Source organism: Sinohyriopsis cumingii, chromosome 11 (genome assembly GCF_028554795.1).
Source record: "Sinohyriopsis cumingii isolate HCF-2022 chromosome 11, ASM2855479v2, whole genome shotgun sequence".
NCBI classification, from domain to species: Eukaryota; Metazoa; Mollusca; class Bivalvia; order Unionida; family Unionidae; genus Sinohyriopsis; species Sinohyriopsis cumingii.
The window spans coordinates 54,247,194-54,273,252 of NC_142971.1; the positions used below are offsets into that span (position 1 = coordinate 54,247,194).

General features: G+C 36.5%; 1 protein-coding gene across 1 annotated transcript in view; it reads left to right on the forward strand.

The window, feature by feature from the left end:
• Positions 1–11,394: 11,394 nt before the first annotated feature.
• LOC149788475 (SLIT-ROBO Rho GTPase-activating protein 3-like) overlaps positions 11,395–26,059 on the forward strand; it is a 241,384-nt gene continuing 226,719 nt past the window's right edge. The window contains exon 1 of the mRNA XM_089974460.1: positions 11,395–11,597. Coding sequence (XP_089830586.1) covers positions 11,528–11,597 — 70 coding nt within the window. The 5' untranslated portion in view covers positions 11,395–11,527. The remainder of the gene's footprint in view (positions 11,598–26,059) is intronic.

Below are 26,059 nucleotides of genomic sequence, written 5' to 3' on the forward strand. Positions count from 1 at the left end.
TTGCAAAATATGGGACAATGAAGTCTGGAATCAAGCTGATTCCAGACACACAAACAGGGAGAGGAACTGACAACAATCCCCCTCTTCATCTGAATTTTCACAGTAAGAAGACTAGTTCATTAGCTCAGAAGAACACTTCCGGGTCCCAGGAGTGTATGGGACCAGTCTCTTTACAGATAGGTAAGGCACCTCCTGCAGGAAGGAATGAATATTCAAGGAGTAGATTGCCTCCTCCAAAAAGGGTGAAGTTGAACACCCTTCATGCTCACAGTGGTGTGATGTTGCTTTCTGTGAGGAAGAGTGCACTGTTCACCTCAGGGTAACATGTCACACCCTCCTGAGAGGGAGGAACTACAACACACTCACTTCTGGAGCAGTGTGTAGCATTCCCTTATGGAAAAAGCAGCACTGCACCTTCATGAGAGATAAGAAAATCTAAGCACTGACATATCTATGTTGCCTGAATGGCCACTGTCTTAGGCACCGTCCACTTTATCAAAGTGACCAGTCACTTTATCCCAGTAACCAGTCTTCTCATTCTGATCATTCAGGGACCTCATGGTATGAGAATAGGGATCAGATCGAGATCCCCCTCTCTGCACTCTACCAACATATCCTCGCAGGTACAGACTAGGGAATGGGATTGGCACGATATCTCTCCCTTCCCTATTATTCCAGTAAATCTATATGGGATGTGGGGACCTCCACCACAGGGTAATAGGCCCCCTTTGGTCGACTGTGCCCTGGAACCCACTGCTCATTTCCTGCCAAAACCTCCTTTTCAGATGGCATCCACCAGAAAGACTCAAGGCATATTATCATCCAGGAAAGACAAGTGTTTTTGTCTTTATCTTGGAAATTCTAGCACATGTAAAATCCCTACTCATCATGGAGAATAAATATGGGAAATAGTGAACAGTGCTCCTATATCACTTCTTCTGCAGAAAGCAGTGATACTCAGCCACTCTCTTCCTCTGAGTGTTCCAAAGAGTTTGAGATAGAAACAGGTCATTTGACATCTCCTATCAGGCCCACCAGCTTCTATCAGTTGGATGAAGAAGAGGAAAGCTGATATTTTGATAAGGTACTAAATAAAGTTTACTGCCTTCTACACATGTACTTGTGCCTGAAGCCCAATAAGATCCTTTCCATTCCTTAATTATTGATGAAATATCAGAGGTTCTCCACAGGTCAAGGCATTGCTTGATTGTATAGATAGATGGTGGTCTGTTCTTCTCTTTACCTTGAGACTTATGGTCTCTGCCTGTAATTATCTGGTGGGGGGAAGGTGGTATTCCCTGAAGTGATGCATAAAACTTCCCCATTTGGATTGAGGTTTGTCCCAAGTTAGTATTACAAATGGAGCCTAGGCATGCTTTCCCATTAAAACAATTGAAGCATTAAGCAGAAAGTTCAGCTTCTGGTCATCATAGATTCTCACACTTGCCTCATCTCAAGTACTTTGTTTAGTATGTGGAAGGAGGCCACAATGAATTCAGACCCATTACAGTGCTGTGGCCAAGACATCCTGGCATTCACTTTCTGTCACAATGACTTTATCGGCAGAACTTAAACACATCCACCATGATGTTGTGCTGGAATCCCTGAGAGCCTTACTTAACCAAAGTAAGGGCTACTCAATTGGAAACTAAGACTCTCTTTAGAGGACTCACCCCCACCTTAGCTTCACAAGATCTGAAGGATCAGCAACAGAGATCCTTCACAACCATTCCTGTCCAATCACAATCAACCTGGAACTGTACTAATGCAAAACATCCCCAGGGGATGCATAGTAAATTCTTCAACTGCACGGTGAATTCTACAGATGCAACCAAAGTCCAATGCACAAAATCAAATGAGACCTCCTCCACAGCAGTCATGCCATTGGCATGGAAGTCACCAAAGATTCAAAGAAGGAAATTCTCCTACCTGCCTTACTCTGCCAAGGAAGGATGGGAGAGACAGCTCTAGGGAATCACACCCTCCCCTGCCATGCATTACTCTCCCAATCATCCCCTTAAGTGCTTGTATAGGGCTCTTTTTGAAGGCTTGGTCAAGCATCACAGATGATGGTTGAGTCCTTTCTGTTATAAGCAAGGATTACAGACTCCGGTTTTGGGAACAAGCCCCATGTTTTTTCATCTGTCCAGTCTGGTGAAATCAAGGGAAAAGGTGAACACTCTACTGCAGAAAGGGGCAGTTTAGAAGGTCTTGAATGATCAGTTACAGTACTGGTAATTACTTTCAAATCTTCCCGGTCACTAAGAAAAGTGGGAAATTTCATATCACAATCCTGGGCTAATCAAGTTTTTTTCCCCCACTTGTCCCAAAAGTTTACTTTCTTGCCTAAATTTGTTGAGATATATGCATTTTATCCATACAAAAAAAAGAAATAATGTACAACCAATTGATTTCCAATGGCTTAACTTTTTGTTGTCAGGGTATTTTATTATACACTATTTCTTGCTCCAGTATGGTAGCATCCATACTTCCATCAGGAAGAACAGAAATGAATTTACTGGAACTCAGACTTTCCCTAACTCACTCCCTCAAAACTTTATAAAGTCACAAAACAAAATCTCTTACCCTGAGTCTATTCTTACAATAAGCACCAAGTTTAACACTTGTCTTCCCTTGGAGCACATGCAGCATTTCAATCTCAGAAAATGGCTTTCCATACTGGTCTGGGGTGTAGGCAGTGTTAAAGAGAATGCACATTTTATTTTATTTTTTCATTTCATTATCTTTAATTTTAAAATGGCCTTTCCTATTGGATTGTTAGTACTGTCACAACAACTTGGGATTTCTGCACATGCTGAATAGTGTCATGTACTGTACAGCACTGGCTTTATTAGGTCCAAAACTGTAACAAGACATGGCTGATTTAATCCTGAATTTGTCAGTTCTATTGACAAATATACTGGTTGAATATCCAATCTGTGCCAGTTTGGGATATTGTTTGCTATACATACTATGAAACATCTTTCCATCAGAGTCGGTGAATTCAAGTTGTGCATAATCATCAACCTAATGTTGCTGAAATTTCTTTGTCTCTGATTTGTATCGGATTTTATATTTTTGGCTATGACTGTTTGGTTTATGTCTCTTTGGAGAAATTGATACCTCAGATTGAATTATTTTATACCTATAAGTACATGAACGTTTCTTCTCCAAGTCTTTCTTATGGCCATCCTTGTGAAAATAACTTAGTAAACTCTTTTTATCCAAAATAAAAAAGATCACCTCAACTGTCAACTATTTCTACTACAGTAATCATGCTGTACATTTTGTTGCTGAAATGCAACCACCAACTGCTCTTTAATTAACATATTAACCATATCATCAGATTCAAGATCGCACACTGAAGTAAATCCTCTGTAATACCAATTATACCATTAAGCACTAATTCCTGTCCATTATTCAGTTCATAAAGGAAACAGACACTCATGCTGATAGTACCTTTCAATAATTTCATTGCATTCACTTGGTGGGTTGAAATCAAATGGATATCTACTCACAAGAATCTGTGTGGAGCAAACACAAGGTCATTTAAAACACTGCTAATTACTCATACCATATTTGTTTTAAGTGTTTTGACTGACCAATAATTTAGTCACTTAGCAACAGCCATCAATGACCACTTATTATAGTATCTCAGGATGTGAATGAATAATAATAATAATAATAATAATGAGGATTTTGTATAGTGCCTAAACTTTAGAAGCTCTTAGCTCTTTAAAACATTAGACAACACCTATAACACAAAAAAACCACATATACTAATATGATTATAAAAAACAAACACCATGAAATTAGAAAACATAAAAGCATGCTGAAAATATTTAAGGTAGCAGCGGCGTCGCTAAGGTTGGTGTCAGCCAGTGCGGTAAACTCATGGTGTCACCCCTCCAGACTTCCACCATGGATTTCTTCTTCTTAAAATAACTCCAAATTTTGCTCCGACCAGCTCTGAATCTCATTCAAATAAGCACCAGATGCTCTGCAGACTGCATGGTGGCACCCTGTGCCTGCTAGTCATGTATTTAACTATGATCGGTTATCCGCTTATGAAATCCGACTAGACCGAGCAGTGTGTGCTCTGTAAAATTTGCAATTTTTCATTTTGTTGTCCCCTTACTGAGATGGTGTCACCCGGTGCGGTCCGCACCCCCCTAGTGACGCCACTGTAAGGTAGGAAACATTATTAGGTCTTTAAGTTTGTTCTTGCAATCGAAATAGGTGAGTTTTAAGAGCACTCTTGAATGGGATCACTGTGTCTTTGTGTCTAAGTTCAGTGGGCAATTCATTCCATGTTACTGGGCCATGGTATGCAAAAGAACATTGTCCATATGAATTTGTTTTCATAGTGGGAATAATGAGTATACGATTGTCAGAAGAGGAGCATTAGTATCTTGCTGGTGTAAACACATGAGTGAGGTCGGATAGGTATGTTGGTCTGGAGTCCGTCAGTGAAACGTAGCACAGAGATAAAAACTGTGTTTGATTCTGGACTCAATGGATAGTCAGTGTAGGGTACAGAGCAGCAATGAGGTGTGCTCTGTTTGTGGTACTCTAAGTATGATCTGAGCAGCTGTGTTTTGAACTTTTTGAAGTTTCTGGAGTAGATATTGATATGAACTAGACAGAATTGAGTTACAATAGTCCAGTCTTGAAAGTACTAATGAACACACAAGTGTTTTGGTGGCATCAGCTGAAAGATATTTGCAAATGGAGCTGATGGGTCTCAGCTCGAGACATGCAGCCTTGCGTATGTTCATGATATGTTGGTGCAATGTGAGAGCACTGTCCAGAGTAACACCTAGGTGTCGTACTGACTGTGTGAATTTAATGTTGGTGCTGCTGATATTTATTGTTTGAGGTAAAGGATGTGAATGAGAAAGTCTTTGTGTTGTAATCAGAATGGCCTCAGTTTTATCATCATTCATCTGCAGCTTGTTACATGTCATCCATGATTTCACATCAGAAATGCACCTCTCTACACCTTGGATGGTAGCATCAACTTCAGTTGGGTGGCTAGATTTGTATATTTGGGTGTTGTCAGCGTACAATTGGTGAGACACTAGATGATGATCTATGACACTTGAGAGTGGCTGCATGTATAGAATGAAGAGAAAAGGTCCAAGAACAGACCTCTGTGGAACACCACAACATAGATCAACTGGGCTGGATTGTATTCCATTTGCGGACATAATTTGTGTCCTGTTGACCAAGTAGGACTTGAACCACAGTAAAGCTGTATCATGAATGCCAAATACATGTTGGACACGGTGAAGTAATATACTGTATCATGGTCTATTGTGTCAAATGCTGCAAACAAATCAAGGAGGGTGAGAACTGTAATCTTTCCACTATCCAAAACAGAGAGAATGTTATTAACTACTTTTAGAACAGCAGTTTCAGTACTGTGGCAAGGGCGATATGCAGATTGTACATGGCTAAAAAAAAAAATGTTTGAATTCAGATGAGATACAAGTTGGGATAGAACAACTTTTTCTAAGATTTTTTTTATATGAATAGGAGATTAGAAACTGGGTGGTAGTTCTTTAAATTATTATGGTCAAGCGTTGGTTTCTTCAGCAGAGGCTTTACAATGGCAGTTTTGAAAAATGATGGGAATTCCCTGGATGAGAGAGACGTATTAATAACATCAGTTAGTGAAGGCAATACTGGATCATAGCACTCAAGCAGCAGTGATGTTGGAATTGGATCAAGTTCACGTGACTTTGGTGCACTCTTCATCATGATTGTATGTACTAAATCCATAAAGAGAGATTCAAATACTGCTAATGGTTGCCACTGAAATTCTGTGTCAGAACTGTATGGTGACAATGAGTCAAATGAAATTGTGTTGTCAAGCCTATCTCTAATGGTTTGTACATTGTCACGGAAGAAATTTGCAAACAGGTCTGGACGGTCGACTGGAGAGAAGGTAGCTGAAAGTGGTGTATATCTATCTGTTCCTTGACATTAGCTTGTTAGTAATCTCGAAAAGCTCTTTGCAGCTGGAACTTTCCGTGATCTTAGTACTGTATTGGGCTGGTTTTATTGCATGGACTGTGCTTGTGATGTTCGTCTTAGTGGCTTCATAGATTGAGTCTGGTGGAAAGCCAAAGCCTCTCAGCTTTATGGCAGCCTCTTTCAGCAGTGCAAAGCTGGTCCCTAACACTGCTATACCATGAAGAACACTTCTGAACTGATACTCTGCACTTGGTGGCTGGGGCATGTTTGTTGAGCAATGAACACAGGCAGTTATCGAGTTATCGAGTAGGAGGTAACCAAGTTGTTAGATTTGCTTGGATCTCATGCATTAATCTGGTTCTATTTATCATACGGAGGTTTCTCTTTGTAGCAAATAAAGGTGGAGGGTTAGGGAATGATATGGCAACTTGGCATATAATGATGAGGTGATCTGATGCAAGTTTATAGGATACGAGGGAGGATCGTTGTTGTTGTTGTTGTTGTAGGGTTTAACGCCATTTTTCAGCACACGATAGCCTTTACATGGTGGCCAGTATTAATGGTGGAGGAAAAACCCGGAAAAACCCTGGAAAGAACCACCGACCCACGAGAAGCTACTGGCAAGCTTTCTCACATACCCACATTGGCTGAATCCAAGACTCGAACCCACGCAGACAGAGGTGAGATGGCAGTGATCCGTAACGGAGAGCACTTTAGACCACTTGGCCACTCGGGGCCCCCGGGAGGGTCGTAGAACATTATCATCAGGTCTATGAAGAATCCAGTCTAAAATGTGACCATGCTTATGGGTGGGTTGGTTAACTGACTGTTTGAGGTTGAAAACATGAATGAAATCTAGGAGTTTTTATGTTTTGGGTTTCCGGGACAGTCAAAGTGAAAGTTAAAATCGCCAAGAATAATCAGGTTGCCACCTATCAAATTTCCATACTCCAAGAGATTTGGAAACTTCTCCAAAAAGAGAGATTCAGTCAGCCTTTTTTAATACTAGGAGGAGGGCAGTAGAGGCAGAAAAAATGGACTGACCTTTGTTCCAGTGTGAGTGTGGTTTGGACTAGTTCAAACGATGTGTGATAGAAATTGATGTTGTGGTGTGGTTAAGATGTTTGATCATGGAGTTCTTTGTGATGACAGCTATTCCACCTTCATGAGGGTGGTGGTGGAATGATTTGATGGAGTAACCAGTTGGTGTTAGATCCGTACACTTGGGCTCATTGTCTGATATTTTTAGCCATGTTTCTGTCAGGAAAAAGATGTCGATATTCTGATCATTGATAAAATTAACTATTTCTGTGCACTTTTCTGGTGGTCCTACTGATTGGGCATTGAATAATGCAATACGCAGTGGTATCTCTTGGATAGTTGACACAAATGAATAAATGAAAAGGGGTTAGATTCAACCATTCAGAATGCCCAGAGGGCATGATTGGCCAGATAAATGTCGATTAAGTGATTAAAGTATAAAAATTAGCTTGCCCAGTTGTTTTAAAATTGGGGAAAAAGCACTTATCTCAGATTAGTGCTTTGGAAAATTTTACTTGTGCAATTTAGAAAATGAAAAGGTAGTATGTCATGTTGTGGGATATGATCAGTCCTGTAATTTATCTCTCCCTGTTAAACCAGTTTCTTCTGAAGGAATATTTCAAAATGGAGACTCCAATGATCTTTTGGATGCCAATTTGAAATAGAAAATACCTCCAGAAGTTTTCAATGCCAGGTTTACCATTTGGAATTACTTTTGCAAGTCTTCACCCAAGTTAGTAGCATCTTACCTCTGATTACTAGGAACCCGCTTTCTCCAGTATTTCGAGGACCGGCTAATCAACAATGTACAAGTTAAGTCATCAGGATCTGTTCATTTGTTGGTCCACAGCAACTCGGCTGGGTCTTTTTACTCAGCCTCTAGAAGTCAGAACTCATTCCATCTCTGGACTATATGAACTTGCGGTGAAATTTGTCCAAACCAAGACTTAAGGTTCCATTGGATAAAATGGATAAAATCCTGGCACTTCTAGAAGAACTATGATTAAAAACATCATTGTATACTTACCTTTACCTATCCCTATAGAGAACCTTGAATGCCACTGCTGAATGGTTCCTTTAGGAGGTCTCAATATGTGCCCTTTAAAGTTTCTCATTCTTACAAAGAAGAAACCACACAGATTCTCTGATTCCTCTGGACCAGATTGTCATCACCATTTGGGCTGGTTGATGAACTGGGACAGATTCCTAACTGGAGTCCTCATGCATGCACCCAGCCCCCCCCCCCACTTGTTTGTTGACATATCCAATTCTGGTTGCAGGACTCCACATCAAGAGCCAAGAAATGAAAGCTGTATTTCTAACATTGCAGGAGTGCATCAACAGAGTTGGGGGGGGGGTCAATGTGTCATTTACTTTTATAATAATTTCATAATCTATAACATTTACAAAATGTGTAAAATCCCAATAACACAAATTACAGTCTACCCACTGAATTTTAAAGAAAAGGATTTGTCATTGATGTTGACAAATTTTAAACAATAGCCCTCAAATGACTGACACTCTACTAGCTGAAAAGAATTTTTAGGAATTCAAGATAAGACTATTTCTTCCTTTTAACTGGGGGCCCCGAGTGGCCGAGTGGTCTAAAGCGCTCTCCGTTACGGATGACTGCCATCTCACCTCTGTCTGTGTGGGTTCGAGTCTAGGATTCGGTCAATGTGGGTATGTGAGAAAGCTTGTCAGTAGCTTCTCGTGGGTCGGTGGTTCTTCCCGGGGTTTTCCCGGGTTCTTCCTCCACCATTAGTACTGGCCGCCATGCATAGCCTATCGTGTGCCAAAAAATGGTGTTAAATCCCACAACAACAAAAAAAATCCTTTTAACTGAGGAGTGTTGAAACCAGTTAAGACAATGATATTCTTCAGCAAAAGTCATAGATAGTTTAATTTAAAAAAACAGTCATAGACATGTAAAAATTTAGATCTATAAAAAATGATTTTGAAAGCAGAAGGATTGATTAACGGTATGCACTATTTTGTTTAGCAAATATTGGGACAACTCTACACAGCAACCATCTTGTGATTCTCATAGACCTTGTTATGGGTTACATCCCTTGTTTCAGTACAATTTTTATTATTACTGTTTAGTAAAGCTAACCATATTCGACGACAAATCAGTATCATTTGTATAATTCTGAAAGCCTCCATGCAGGAAGCTTCCTGTCGAATTTGATCCAACTCTGTCCAGCAGCTTTTGAGTTGTCATGGAAAGGTTTTCTGTTTTTAGCAATGGTAGCTATATTTGATAGTGGAAATAGCATCATTTGTATGAACATGAAAATCTATGCCATGGCATTGTCTGTCAAATTTAGTCTAATTATGTTCAGCAGTTTTTGAGATGTAAAAACAATATTTATTTTTTCTATTTCTTGTAACAGTGGCTATACAGTGGATAAGTACCATTTGCACAGACTTGAAAGGTCTTCATGCCTGGTTGCTTTCATTCAAGTTTTGATAATTAATATATTATTATATCATTTTGGAGAACTTCTTTGAAGTTTTTTTTAACAGTTGTTTTTATGATTATAGCTTAACATTTCTAGGCTTATGTAATTTTAGTTACATTTCTAGGTATGTGAGAATTCACTGAGCTATAGATGTGGATAACATTCTCAATACTGAGCTAATAGAGTTGATATGTCATAATTACAGAAAATGTTCACTTCAGATGTCAATGAAAAAGCAGTTACCAAGTCTTTGAACTCAATCATATTAAATATATTATCTCAGTTCCTTCAGGGTGAAAAATCAACGTAACTGTAAAACACATAGGTATCAGTTGATATATGTAACCAGCAATCAATGCATTGCAAAGGTGGTGCTCTGCAGTTTCGTATTTTGCAGGATTTTAAAGAAAAAGAATTTCCCTGGCTTTCCTCACTGTTTATACTGGCTATTTAAAACAGACCTTGTATATCTTAGGTATAACTCAAAGAACCTTTAATTCCCTTTATTTTGGTGTATGATTGATGGGTGTACTATGGGTTATAGAGTATACAGCTTGGCCTTACTTCAGATGTGCACCTTTCAAAAAAGTGCTAGCCCTACTTGGTCATTTTCACTTCCTGAACTTCAGAGGTAAATTGTATAAAAAAGAGCCAATAACTTTTTTTACATTTTATATATCTGGTAATTCATTCATTGCACTTTCAGAAGCTGGTATTGCCTAGTCTTGCAAAATTAATTTTCCCTATTTTAATAGCTGCTGTGTATAGTGTACTTTAGACTAATTCAGGCTCTTTTTTTAACACTAGGGAGCTGTCATTTTAGTTAGCAGTGTGCTTAAATCATGTAAAATTTCCAAAAGTACAATATTCAAAGAAATATCATCCACATTACATTAATGTAGCATAGAAGCATGCCAACATTCTCTCCAATGTGCATGTTTTAAATGCAAACTACTTCACCTTACATACATCACTCTCTCAAAAGTACAATAAATTAACTGGTGAGCACCCCCAAAATTAGCATGAGCAAGGGGCAGCTCATTATTAAAGCTTTTTATAACTTTATTGCCTATGATCTGTTGTAACACTTAAAAGTTTGTAAAATTACCTTGTTCCTGTGACACGTGGTTTTGAAGCTTTATCAATGTTGTTACAAAGAAGTGTCAAAATAACTGAGAGAGAGAGAGAGAGAGATTGAGAGAGAATGGATGCGAACCATTTTTAACTATCATTACACAAAGCTACATGATAAAGAGGCTCTCTGTATAAGTTGTTTTGGTTTTTGTTTCCTTTGTTTTGCTCTTTTCTCCTCAGATGATAGGACATTGTCTTATTGAAGTGACTCGCTTGCAAGGCTTGTGTTCCCGAGAGCTCTATCTTTATTTATAATTTGTGTTTCTTTGGTAACATTAAAGTTTCTTTCATAACAAGTATACCATTTATCAGGTGTGTCTTTCGAAAACAATTCTTTCCTTTCATCTGCAAGATGAAGTGACAGCATTCCTCTTCGACAAACGTTAGAACCACAAATAGGACAGTTCAAAATATAATTATAAATTTGTTTTCGACTGAATGAAGGGTGCATTTCTCGTTTATGAATTTGCTCTTCGTCAAAATTTGACTCCATACCTGTGCTTAAGTTAGAGTTCATGGATTATTCAACAATAAATCTACAATCAACGTTGGAACTGACACAGAATCGAATCGAGTTTCTCAAACCGCCTCTATAACCCAGCAAGCAGCTACAGACGAGACGCTGTAAACATGTGCGTATATTTATTTTGAAAGGGAGAGATTGATTGGTCAAAATATTTATTTATTTGTGTACTTTAATTTGATTGGTCAATATTTTTGTATTGGATATCTTTCATTTCCATACTACCTCGCAGTGAATCCCATAATTCTTTTATCGTGCATCGGAAAACCACTTCCGACAAGGCATGAAATCGATAAGAAGATGTAAATAACATGACTTCCACCAGACGGGATTAATTGAAAAGATTTAATTTGGATAGGGGTGGTTCCAGTGCCATTGTACAAGTATGGCTTCTGATAAAAAGGCTAGCAAAAAAGGCAAAGAAATTCAGCTTGAGTTTGAAAGTCAGTTGAAAGGTAAGAAGTTATTCCATGTCGTCTTTAGCATAAGCTGTCTGCTAGAAGTACAGTAGCGAATCACCAGGAAGTGAAGGTCTGCTGCAAGATCCAAAGTGATTTAAAAAAAAAAAAAAACAAGTTTACCGGCGTTTGTTGTAATTTTGATGACATATATGTGCTAAATTTATTGTGTTTATGCTTCATAAAGATATATTTTATGTTGGGGGATAAAGTCCACACATTTGAAAGGGCAGTCAGCTTTAATATTTTTTTGTTAAATTGAAATTGTCCGCTGCATCATTGCACGTGCTAATTGGTACATTGCTGACAGTGGTGTGCATGAACCAGCTGTTTTCAAAGGAGAACGTGAATAAAAAGGATTATCTTTAAAGATGGAAATTTAGGTATGTAACTAATTCAGTTGAAAACGGATTTAGTATGTAAGATTTTAGTAATTTAATTCATGTCACATTTTATTATTTTGAAACCGCAAAAGAAAAACAGAAATTTAACACACTGAAGTTAAGAACTGCTATATTAAAGTGGGGATTTCCGATTTTTCTTTCAAAGTTTGAACAGGACTTGGACCTCTTATATTTTCTTATTAACAAGAATGCCCATGTCTCAGCAGTATTTGAAGCATGGAAACAGGAGTTAAAGAACATTTGTACACCAACAAAGAATAGCTAAAAGCAGTTGGTGAACAGTGCAAAAAATCAGGGCATACTATTTCTTGGGACAACATCAGAGTACTTGGTAGAGAGAATAATACCCTGAGGAGGAAAATAAGAGAAGCTATTGAAATCATGCAGGGGGAGCCAGTGTTGAACAATGATTCTTGACTGGAACTTCCACCATTATACAGAAGGGTTTTGTCACATGGTCAACATTTAGTTTATCACGTGACTCCTGTCCAGAAGTTATTCCTCTAATGAAGGTCTTGTGATAAGGTTGAAAACTAAGGTGTCATAACCTGTTATGCTAGAGAAAGACATCTCTTCAGTTTTGTTGACTAACATGACAGTACACAATGCTGGTCAAGTTTAAATTCATTGTAACAATGCAACCAGTGCCTCTGCAAGTTTGAGATCAAAACGCAGTTTATTCTTAATTAGGTTCTCACAGAAAAGCTTGCAACCATTTTCTAGGAAAAAAGGATTCACACCTGATCACATGTTTAAAATAGGTCTTTATTATTATCCAGGACTAAGTCATTGAGGGAGAAGCTTACAAGCCATTAACGAGGTGTGGTGGAAACAGTTACTCTAGAATACTAATTGTCGTCTAAAACTGATGTTTCATTTGAGTCACAGTGACCTTGACTGTTGATATGCATTATCTTAAATAAAAGCCCATCACAAATTTTGATTGAGTTAAGTAAATAGGGCGCTTAACAGAATCTCAGGACAAGGAGTCCTGGACTCTTCACTGATTGAACTCAGAATCAATTTACCAGTCTATTTTTTAGAGTCCTTGGCAAAAAAAATTTGACTCTCACATTATGCGAACACAACTTTTCTTTGATTTTTATCCCCAAAATAAATAGGCTTTGCTTTTTTTACCCAAACTATATTCACAAACTCTTGGAAAGATACATGGGTGAGAACTTAATTTTTTTTTGCCTGAACCATCCTCCAGCCAGTGACATTAGCTTTGGGGAAAAAATCCACTTTAATATAGCATTTCTTAAAATCAGTGTGTTCATTTACTGTTTTACATTTTAAAAATAATAATATCTGAGACAAGTTAAATTATTACATTCTGACATATTCAGTCCTATTTTAAACTGAATTAGTTCCATACCTAAATTTCTTTCTTTGAATTCAGTTTTTTTTTATGAGACAGCAGTAATAAGATCATCAAAAACTGTCCTCAGGAAAATGCATCTCAGAACATCAAGTTTCAAAATTTCCCAGGAGAGCAGTTCATACCCTCCCCTCTCTCTCTCTCTCTCTCTCTCTCTCTCTCTCTCTCTGCTTACTTACATATGAGGTTTTACCTGTTACCTATTAGCAGAACCATTTGTATGGGCAAGTTAAATTATTACATTCTGACATATTCAGTCCTGTTTTAAACTGAATTAGTTCCATACCTAAATTTCTTTCTTTGAATTCATTTTTTTTATTATGATACAGCAGTAATAAAAACTGTCCTCAGGAAGATGCATCTCAGAACATTAAGTTTCAAAATTTCCCAGGAGAGCGGTTCATACCCCTCTCTCTCTCTCTCTCTCTCTTTCTCTCTCTCTCTCTCTCTCTCACTTTCCTGCCTGTTTGGTTACTTACATATGAGGTACCTGTCACCTATCTATAGTGAATTTGTTGTTTTTCGATCCTTTTCATGAGGCAGTTTAGCTGCCAGTCCCCCAACCTGTGGCCTGTGCTGGTTAAATCATGCACTGACAGCTGCAGACCCAAGGGGCCAGATAAATTTTTCAAGGTTGTTTTTAAATTTGAATGGGAGGGCCAGTTGATTTAGACATGAGCTGATTAGTCTCTTGGCACAGGGAAAATCTGCACTAAGTTATCCCCTGCCATTCTTGTCTAGGCCTTCTCATTTCCTTTTGCTATTATGGTGCCTTGTGGGGTGATAATAGACATTCCTTATGATCATCTGATGTGATGTGATATGACCATATCAGCGGATATTTACATGTATATTCTTCATGGTTGTTAAGAAGTCATTATGTTTTCAGTTGCTAGCAAGAAGCATACGACTGTTGAATGTTAGTTTGGGTAGTTCTCAAGGCTAGTACCTAATTTTGCTATCACTGTTATTTTGTATTGTAGCAGCATTGTAAAATTTACATTGCATATTGCACTTTGATATTTATTTATATATAATTAATTAGCAAATTACAGATTTATTGGTGCATTGAATATTGCTATAATGTATTTAACTTTTCAAGCTGTAAGTTCTATCTACTGTGTGTTCTATCTACTGTACTCTTCAGTTTTGTATTTTACATAGGGTTAGAATTTTAACGAAAAAGAATTTCCCTGGCTTTCCTCACTGGTTATAATGGCTGTTTAAAAAAGACCTTGTATATCTTAGTTATAGTTCAAAGAACCTTTAATTCTCATTATTTTGGTGTATGATTGATGGGTGAAATATGGGTTATAGAGTATACAGCTTGGCCTTACTCCAGATGTGCACCTTTCAAAAAAGTGCTAGCTCCACTTGGTCATTTTCACTTCCTGAACTTCAGAGGTAGACTGTATAAAAAAAAGAGCCAATATATTTTTTTACATTTTATATATTTGGTAAAATCATTTTCCCTATTTTAATAGCTGCTATGGATAGTGTATTTTATACTAATTCAGGTTGAATTTTTTAGCATGAGGGAGCAGTCATTTTAGCTAGCAGTATGCTAAAATCATATGCAGTTTCCAAAAGTATAATATCCAAAGAAATGTCAGCCACATTACATTAAAGTAGCATAGAAGTATGCCAACATTCTCTCCACTGTGCATGTTTCAAATGAAAACAACTTCATTTAATTTGGATCTGATGTGCAGGAAGGGAGGGTTCATTGATTTAGGCAGATGTAATCAAAAAGCCAGCTTTTTAATGTCTCTATTTTATACACACACACACACACACACACACACACACACACACACACACACAGTTCTCTTTGACTCCAAATTCCACATAGAATTACAGAGACTTTTCAATTTTTGGATGCATGAATATTCCAACAGGCGACTCTTTGGTACACGTGCCTTTTATGTCAGCAAGGTTCTGTTTTGATTGATCCTTCAGGTGATTTTAATGGAATTAGGTGAAGCCATATAGGTTAGATTTTAGCAGAGAAGGAGAATAGGATACCTGGTAATGGATTGTATTTGCCTAAGGATCATTTCAGTGAAAAGACTAATTAAATGCATTCATGCTATGACACCTCTCTTTGATAAGCATTATACATCATTGTCAAATCCATCATGTATTTAATTCTTATGGCCCACGAGTGGTCTAAGGCGCTCTCCGTTATGGATCACTGCCATCTCACCTCTGTCTGTTCTGGTTTGAGTCTCAGATTCAGCCAGTGTGGGTATGTGAGAAAGATGCTGGTAGCTTGTCATGGGTCGGTGGTTCTTTCCAGGGTTTTCCGGGTTCTTCTTCCATCATTAATACTGGCCACCATGTATGGCCTATCGTGTGCTGAAAAATGGCGTTAAACCCCACAACAACAACAACAACAGCATTTAATTCTTATATAATGTTTGAATCACTTACTCTATTTAGAAAAGTAGTGCCAAGTTTTAGGACTTTTTTACATGTCAGAGGAATACTGAGTCCCAAGTTAATCCTCATAAAATCAGCTGGATTTTTTTGTTGTTGTTGTCATGTACATATATACCTTCATATATGTACTATTCTGATGGTAACATTACTTAATTTTTCTGGTGCCAAGTGCTGTAGATGAGCACAATTCGCATAAAACTAAATCTGATAGAACTTAGTAGATAATAATAATAATAATAATAATGAGGACTTTGTATAGCACCTAATCTTTAGAAGCTCTAAGTGCTTTACAACATTAGACAACACCTATAAGATAAGAAACATAATAATATTATTACAAAAACAAACAGCATGAAATTAGAAAAACTTGAAACAATAAAAAACATGCTGAGAATATTTCAGGTAGGAAACATTATTAGGTCTTTAAGTTTGTTCTTGCAGTCGAAATAAGTGAGTTTTGAGAGCCCTCTTGAATGTGATCACTGTGTCTTTGTGTCTAAGTTCAGTGGGCAATTCATTCCACGTTGCTGGACCCTGGTATGCAAAAGAAGGCTGTCCATATGAATTTGTTTTCATAGTGGGAATAATGAGTATACGATTGTCAGAAGAGGAGCGTAAGTATCTTGCTGGTGTGTACACATGGGTGAGGTCAGATAGGTATGTTGGACTAGAGTCCGTCAGTGAAACATAGCACAGAGAACAAATTTTGTCTTTGATTCTGGATCGAATGGATAGCCAGTGTAGGGTACAGAGCAGCGGTCTATCAGATGCATCTATCTTTTATTAAAATTAGAATGCCGAAGACAAATTTGTGGAATAAATCATTGAATATACTTGTGATGAAACAATACACTGTTATATATATTTAATTTATATTGTTGGATTTTCTTGATGATTATATGTTGGTACATCTATATGTTGTACTTCACCTTATAAACATCATTGTACATAAGTAATATTTCTCTATCATTGTGGATTAAATATTCAGATCATTATTGATTGTAAACATGTTTATTTCAACTTTAGTTAAAGATACAGTCTTGACTCTAACCTTAGAAGCTCCTAGAATAGGAATTTCCTATTAATTGACATTATTTTTAGAAGAAGGTAATTAGTACCTTGGTCAAGCAGAGGGGTATATAATTTTCTATACATTGGGATTATTCATTCTTGCTGTAACATCTGAAGCAGAATCAGTCTTATTGTTGTGTTCAGTTTTTAATTTGGTTGGATTTATTTCTTTATTTAAATTATTCACTGGAAAGAAAGTACTCAATAATATTCTTGGACTAAGACATTATTTTGAAATTATAATGAATTCAGACAAGGACATCTTGTATTATATTATTCTGATACATCAAAAGACTTAACACATTGCCACATTCCGGGTCATGCTTAATAATACATTCAAGACTATATGTGCATTAACACATTCAATATTAGAATATATATTCTTATTTCACGTGTTTAGGCTCAGATAAACAGTAACACAAGAAAGAGTGAAAACAACAAGCTTTGAAAAAATACAGTAATTTATTTCCCTAGAAAAATTCTGTAGAAATGAAAAAATATGAACTTAACAGTTTTATAGAGTCAAATCCAAAATTAATCCATGAATAAAAAATTTAAAGTCCTAATAACAAAATGTTCTACTGATTTCAAGTTCGAATCCCGATGAAGAATCCAAGACGGAAGACGATGACATATGGTGAAGTCTGTAGTGTTGAATTCTACAGTTCCTTGTAAAAACAAGAATTATCACTGCAGTTCTGATAGCTGAATAAATTTTTATATAAAAAAAAATGTCCTTGTTCAACAATTTTACATGAGTACATGTATTTTCCAGAAAAACAATAGAATTAATCCTTTTGAATCCAAGTAATTTGAAATAACTCCAAACAGCACAACATACAACTTCCAGTTTAACTTCCAAACAGCACAACATACAACTTCCAGTTTAACAGCCCAGCTTCTACTGAGAATAACTCTCCAAAACAGAGGTTATATCGTATCCTAAAACGTAAATAAGGGGTCACATGATCATATTCTCGAAGCTTATAGAAACTAAGTACTTGTTAAAGATCATGTCCACCCAGTGTCGCCCTGACGAAAAACCAATCATTTTACTCTAAGAAATAAAAAATAATAAAAAAATTGTTTACATCTTAAACCCGAAGTCCCATCATGACCTCGACAACAACCAGTCATTTTAAAATAAAAATAGAACTTGCTTACGTGGATGCTACAAATTTTGAAACAAGGTCAGGGTTTCGTTTTAAAAAAGTATCATCTCTAGTGAATAAATTTACATTACAATATCATGTAATGAAAAATATTATTTTTTGTTTAAAACTGACAAACAATTAAATTGAAATAAATATTAAGTCAGATATAATTAAATCAAATATACATAACAATATATATATATATATATATATATATATATATATATATATATATATATATATATATATAAGACTTCAATTGATTGGCTAATAAAATTAGCGATTATAGTAGTAACATAAGTCACCAGAATATATATATGACCCCTAAGTGGTATCTGTTTGATTTTCACCATGGACGTTGGAGATCTCATTCTAATTAGATTGAATACCGCTTCAAGTATTGGCCTACACCGGCTCAGTTAGGCTCACAAAATCAATTTCGTGAATTTAAAAAAATTTTTTTAAAAGTTAAACATTATATATTATGATATTTAGTATATATAATGTACTAAGTGCTTCACTACTGGGCTAAACCAGCTCCGATGTACAAATCAATTTTGGGAAACATAAAACAGGGACAGAACCCACTCCTACATATTAAAGAGTGAAGATCCCCCAGAGTGAATCTGTTGCAATGAACTCTTCACTGTGAAGCACTTTATGATCAATTGTTTTGATCTCCAACCAACATGCGATTATTACTACAATGCTCACCATTTGAAGGAACTTTTTGATACGGTAAATGTGGATTGTGTTTTAAATTTTTTGAAGTCATTGATTGTCATTTATTCTATAATTTAATTGGTGTGCAATCATTTTCTTTTGAATTATGCTTTAAGAAATATTCATACTTTTAATCACCTTTATTTTTTATTATCTTTTCACAATTTACAACAAACAGTTTGTAGAGGTGCTGGTGGGTCACGTTTTGATTGGTGGATTGTACCTTCTTACAAAATGTCCGCTTTATTCGGTTCTCATTATCTAGGAGATGATCGCCCTCTGTGTTATTGCCTGGATCGAGTAAATATTAAAATAAAGTGTAAAACTTATAGGTGGAATAAATGGAGATCTGAGCAGATATATAAAATAGAATGACACAAGCCCCCTTACATGGAAAAAACAACAATTGAGTCAATTACATAAACAACTGTGATAATACATTACATTAGGAAGATACACTTATTTTTTAAATAAATCTTTCACCGAATTTCAAACACAACTATATTTATATAAATAGCCGATCTGTTTTAAATGATAGGATTGGTTCATCATAGAATCAAGTGAACAATCGAAGTCATTGCCTTGTACAACTTCATAACCTGCTTATTCCAGTCCACTCCAACTTCACTGTAGTTGTTCCTCTAGGTCCATTTCTTTTCCCCTTCTCCAACCTCCCTACTGTCTCGCCTCTTTTTGGCCCTTATACTTTGTGTAGGTAGGTGGATATGTAAGTACGTAGATACTTGGATCAGTAGGTACATGAATACATTAGTGGAGTCATTTCCTCATTCAAAATAAAATAAAGAAGCAACCTAAATCTTTTGTCAGATATCCTGCTGGGAATAGATCATTACTTCCCTCTCATTATGTCAAATATCGTTCTATTGGAATTAAAACAGATACCAAAGGCTGTCTGGTCAAGATAACTATGGCAGACCATAAAAAAACTTAGTTTCATAAGATTAATGTACTTCCTAATGGCTATTCTGTTCCGACTCACATTAACATCACACGAGACATAATAGTTCTGTTCTTGTCTCAATTACATGAATGAATGAATGAAATTCATTACATGACTTAACTTTGTTATTTCCAGCGAATACATACATTCAAGTCTTTATCACATGTGAAATTATCTAAGATTGGTGAATTCACATGGATTCTCATAACTCGTATCAACAAAAGTAATGCATGAAATTCTTAGATTCCTATAACAATCAAGACAACAAATTCAAACAATTTGTCAAACTTATATAAAGAAGATCATTGTGCAAATTCAGATAGATGAACTTAAACGCAGTTACACTCATGTCAAGAGAATTCATCTGTGGATTTAAACAAATTCATGCAAATATAAGCAAATAAATTCAAGCAGTCATTATATTGGTGTCAACAAATTACATGAGAGTGACGCAAATACCTCGTGCTTTCAAGCTTTGTTTGCTTCAACCGCCGAATTGTATCCATCGACTTTCCCGACATCCAGTCCCTTTGACGAATGTTTTAGGAGAATGTCTTCAAAATTCAATCTCATAGTCCCTTATATTTTCACTCTTACAGAAAACATGCAGACCAATTAGTTTTTTCGATGAGGGCAGTTTTAAAGCTAGGAAATTAAATGTGGGAACCACACCCCTTACTTAGCATAACCAATCAGGACTAGATATATCTACTGCCTTTTATAACTAGGTGCCAAAATTGTGGTCACCCTGACTTCTAGATTTCCAAACCTGATTCCGGAAAAACTAAAATCTGACAGTTCAGGTATAAAATCGAGGTTAACCTTCCCTTCTCTAGTCGTCTAATGGTTAAATAAAGGAAGGCTTAATTAATTGATTTAACAAGCACCTATCCCCATAAATCTAATTGTTCTCTGGCCCAAATTAGTGTGCTCTTTATAGATCAACAGAAATTTGCACCCTTACACAGTTTAATCCCCATTGACTGGGAACCCTGATATAATTCCACCACATTGTTGTGGGTTTTTTTTAAATTCCCTATTGATTGGGGACCTTCGTATTTCTAGCATGTTGTCATTCTGTTTTTGTGCCTTTATCACTCTGATAAACCCATTTTGAATATATTTTTTTCTCACAGAAATCTTTTGTGGCACTATAGCCTTACAGTGTAAAATCAATCAATCAGTCAGTCACTACTGCCATATTTTCTTTCTATTCCACATATATTAGTCCTTGGTTCTCGTTTCTCTGACAGATACATGTATTTTGAAGCACTGCTCCAAAAGACATCACAAAATAAGTTTCAGAATACAACCTTGCACACAGTTAAATATAGCTAGTTAGCATTGTCAATATTATTTTTCAATGGTTCAGTGGTTCCCACAGTTTTTTCACTATGAACCTAAATTTGCTGCAAACAGGATTTCCTGATCTTCTGGCTTATGATATGATTTGAAAAAGATAAATTTTCTTATGATCCTTTTTGACCCAACTGTTGATACCACCAGCACTACCAATAACCAGATGTGACATTTACACTCACAAATGCAGTACCTTCTGTGAGAAAATGGCAAACCCATCTTAGAACAATAAGGCTAATGACTGATTTCTCAGAAAAAGGTGTATCAAATTGTACATATGTAATAATTAAAGTAGATGGGTACATGTTATACCTTATTTCAGAAAAACTATCATTGCATGAATGTTGTTGTAGGATTTAACGCCATTTTTCAGCACATGATAGGCTTATACATGGCGGCCAGTATTAATGGTGGAGGAAGAACCCAGGAAAAACCCCAGAAAGAACCACCGACCCATGAGAAGCTACTGGCAAGCTTTCTCACATACCCATATTGGCTGAATCTGAGACTCGAACCTACGCAGACAGAGGTGAGATGGCAGTGATCCGTAAAGGAGAATGCTTTTGACCACTTGGCCACTCGTGGGCCCCGGTGCATGAATGTAGGGAAATTGGAAAATAAAGAAAATAAACTTTCAGCTGACAGTTTAGTGCATGAAACTTTCCTTATTTTCAAATGGATATTTTCACTATAGTTTGTTACTGTATATAGTTATCAGTTGTGTCCAGCTGTAAACTGCTCCAACCCAGATTTGCCATCACATAATATGCTGGCAGATTACGGATCTGTGTAGCTTGTTAGGAGTAATCTCCTATCTGATATTATGCTTTGGCAGACAAAGATCTTTGTTTGCAGTTTGACTCGGGGACTTATAAGCGAGTATTTTCAGTAGTTTAATTTCTAAAACATTTGCTAAGTATCTTACATCATTTTTTAAGTGTACTTGAAGTCTGTTTTAGTTTAACACAGATCCAGATCTGTTGTGGCACAATGCACATGCAGATCAGGATCTATATTGTTTGTTCTACTGATTACTCTTAACAAACTACACAAACCCAGATCTGGTGGTGCAGTGACAGATCTGGGTCTGTGCAGTTTGCAGGTGGACTTACCTTACAAGCAAGCATTATGTATTCTGTTGTGATTTTGCAAGGCTATATTTGTATCTGAGCTCACTGTGGTGGTCTCTGTACTAGAAACTGCAAATTGCTTGCACATAATTAGCACGATCTGAGTTGATAGCCTTTGGGAATTCAAATTCATTCTATATGGTGTTATCTTACAGGGATTTCCTTTTGTTGGATTATACAGAAACAGTGAGTGATGCACTCCCAGTTATACTCTTATGCAAATATCTATGGAAAATGAATCTTGCCAATTTGAGTCACTTCATAATCAGCTGATTTTCTTGTGGATTTACATTGAATTCTTCCTTTGACTTAGACAACCATATTTTATTTCATACCTTTTCTTCAGCATGCTCATCTTCTCTAGCCAAGGTTCCGATAACCCTATCTACACCTTGGCATGTCTAGCAGATATTTGAGCTTTGGGTCTGTGAATTTCATTGAAGTTCAGATTCTTTCTCAACTCATTTACATCCTCGATTAAAGGATACAGGAAGATATAGCAATATGGATTTACCTTGTTTGAGACTACATTGTTTTGTTTCATATTATTTCCTCATCATTCATTTTATTTACTCAGAATTTTGTTAGGTTCATGTTTCTATGTATCTGTGATTAAAGGTTTGAAAAAGATAGAGCAGTTAGGATTTGCCTTTGTTTATCTGCCTGTAGAGGGAGAATTTCCTTGTGATGTGTGGACTGCCCTTAAATAGAGAGAGAACCCAGTGATTTGTGGATCAAAAGGTCAGTGGCCAGGGTCTCTGGAATTCTGATTGCATTTCTGTTTTAAAGATTTCCAGCAGATACTATTTATTAGACTTAGATGGGCTGCATTGAGGATTAAATGGTTGCAAGTCAAGTATGTTGGACCTTATTATTCTTAGTGTCTGCATAATAACTTGACTTCTAATGTTCTTGCACTTGTGTATTTTATGATTGTGTAGGGGAACTTCCTATTGATTAAGAAGTCAAAAGGTAAATGTTATTGTTGCTGAAGTTGGCTGGAGATTCTGATTTCTGCATATTATCTATCATGATCCAGCTATGGTATTATTATAAATAATACTGCAGAAGGTGTGCGTTTACAAATTTCGAGCCCCCAGTCAACATCCTAAATACATATAACAATGCAAGATTTAATAGATAAAAGTATAGAGAATCAAATAAACAAATATATTCAATACAAAGACTCAATTTCTGCTCAATACAATAGACATAGTAATAGACTTGGTTAATTCAATACTTATTTAACAAGTTATTCATCATTCAGAAGTTTATCTATGTGTGAGAGTCACTGTTCTTTTTGTTGTCCCTTCTATTCATCTGTTTCCTTTGATCTTTTCCTTCCTTCCTTCCTTCCTTCTGATTCTACCTCTACTTCTTCATTTCCTTCCTTCCTCCTCCTTGGGGGCCCCGAGTGGCCGAGTGGTCTAAAGCGCTTTCCGTTACGGATCACTGCTATTTCACCTCTGTCTGCGTGGGTTCGAGTCTCGGATTCGGCTAATGTGGGTATGTGAGAAAGCTTGCCAGTAGCTTCTCGTGGGTCGGTGGTTCTTTCCGGGGTTTTCCCGGGTTCTTCCTCCACCATTAATACTGGCCGCTATGTATAGCCTATAGTGTGCTCAAAAATGGCGTTAAACCCTACAACAACAACAGCAACAATCCTCTTCCTTGTACTGTTGTGCCAGCTTGTATATGCACCTTGGAAACTTATTTCAAAGCTTTTAAATCCAGTTCCAGTTTCCCGTATGAGATAAGTTACCATGAATCTCGGTGTGAACTTTCTTTAGAATTCACTTAATCACACAGTTTCCCTTTCCTAGGACACTGTAATCTGAGTCAGACTCCTATGTCTATACTTTTCCAGAATTAATTCTCAGCATACTGAAATCTTGGTGAAGTTTCCTGTACAAAGGATGCCTGTTCCCACTTAAACCATGCCCCATTCTGTTTGAATTTCTCAGCATCAGCTGTCTCACTCTTGGTTGTTTTAACACCAGAGAGAAGTGGACTGTGTCTGCAGCTTTTGTCAAAGCTAATCATAGGATTATGTTCATTTGAAACAGTCCTCGTGGTTCCAGATTGTATACTACCTACTAGTAGAACATCCCATTCATAGGTATATGTAAATTAAACATTTTGCTATGAACAGAGTTCATTACATTATCAATGCTTCTTGTACTATTCTTTTTCATGAAACTTTTGAGCTGAATGTACTTGAGTAGAACGATCCCCCTGTCAGTTTTGGGCTCAAATGTCAAGGTTGCTTGCTGTTTTGGTTGTTTTCTTTTTGTTTCTCTTTCCTGATAACTCTGATTTACTTCATTCCTATGCTAAAACATGCTACCATACTTCTGTTTTGTCATTGAAGGAGAGAGGGAAGATACATATAGTATATGATCTTTGATATATGTTGAAACAGCTCGAATACCCTTCTGTATTTTCCTCGGACAGCAGGTGTGGTATTTTGCTACTACTCCATCAGTTTTGCAAACATTTCTGGTGGAGTTACAATTTTTCAAGCTTCGTCTTTTGATTTTATTCCTCTGGGATCAAATAGGGCATTATTGTTGAAAAATTTTACTAGTAGAAATCTGCTGTTATCCCAGTGAGTGCCTTTCTTCAGGTACTGAAAGGATTTTGTTCTTTATTTGTCAGTAAACAGAAGGTAATTCTTGTAAAATCTTGATCTTCAAGGTTTATCTTGATAAATAAAATCATGTAGTGACACTAGCTTACCATTAGCAAATATAAATTCTCAGGCACAGGGTTGTGTGACTCATTGCATACTGCCAGTTGCTTTATATCATTAGAATTTTGATGGCATCTTAAGTGATGTATATTATTAATTGGACTTGTAATTACATGGAGCAGTATGCTTGGTACATTAGTTACCATGAAATAATATGACTTAGTTTTTCCACCATTCATATCTGACAGATGCTGTTTAAACTTTTGACATTACTACATATAAGCTGATTATAATCCTGCAGTAGTCTGATAGCTTTATGTCTTCGCAATAACGATAAAGTCATCCTGGAAATACATGAACCGAAATTTCACTGTGTCTGTGATCTTTGTATGTCATGATCTTTCACTGCCTGATATCTTTTTGGGTTTATGGAGCACATTTTAGAAACAGCAGCTAAAAAGTTGTGAAGAATGAAGATAGGAGTTTGACCTTGTACCAGATTGGGTTGCAGCCATGTATAGTACTTGCTCATTATAACACTCATAATGGGAGCCACAGAATATACCACCTTATAGTGAAGCCATCTTATAGTGAAGTATATTGTACATAAAATTTGCCCATATTATAACAGTCAGTGGTTGTCATTGAGTATACCATCTTCTAATGAGACCACCTGATAGTGAAGTATATTGTGCATACAATATGTCCTTTTTATAACAGTCAATGGTTGTCATTGAGTATACCATCTTATAATGAGACTACCTTATAGTGAAGTACATTATTCATATAATTTATTCCCTACTATACAGCATTCCACGTTACAGTCAAGTACATTATAGGACTCGCGGTACTAATTTGGTTCCCATAGTAAACCTATGCAAACACCATGATATAAAAAATTCAATAACTTAACATTTTTGAGTGCTCATGATCAAACCTATATTTATCAGTATAGATGAAACCTGGATGTCAGCTTCTGTGTAGAGGAAAGGATATGAACCAAGGCATTTTCTGGACCTGCATGTGTTTGAAACATTTGATATTAATTCCGCACCAAAGAGTCAGGTGCAAATTTTAGTAATGAGTGTTCAAAACTCAAGACTGTTAAAGGACTGAAATTCCATCAATAAAACAATGTCTTTTCA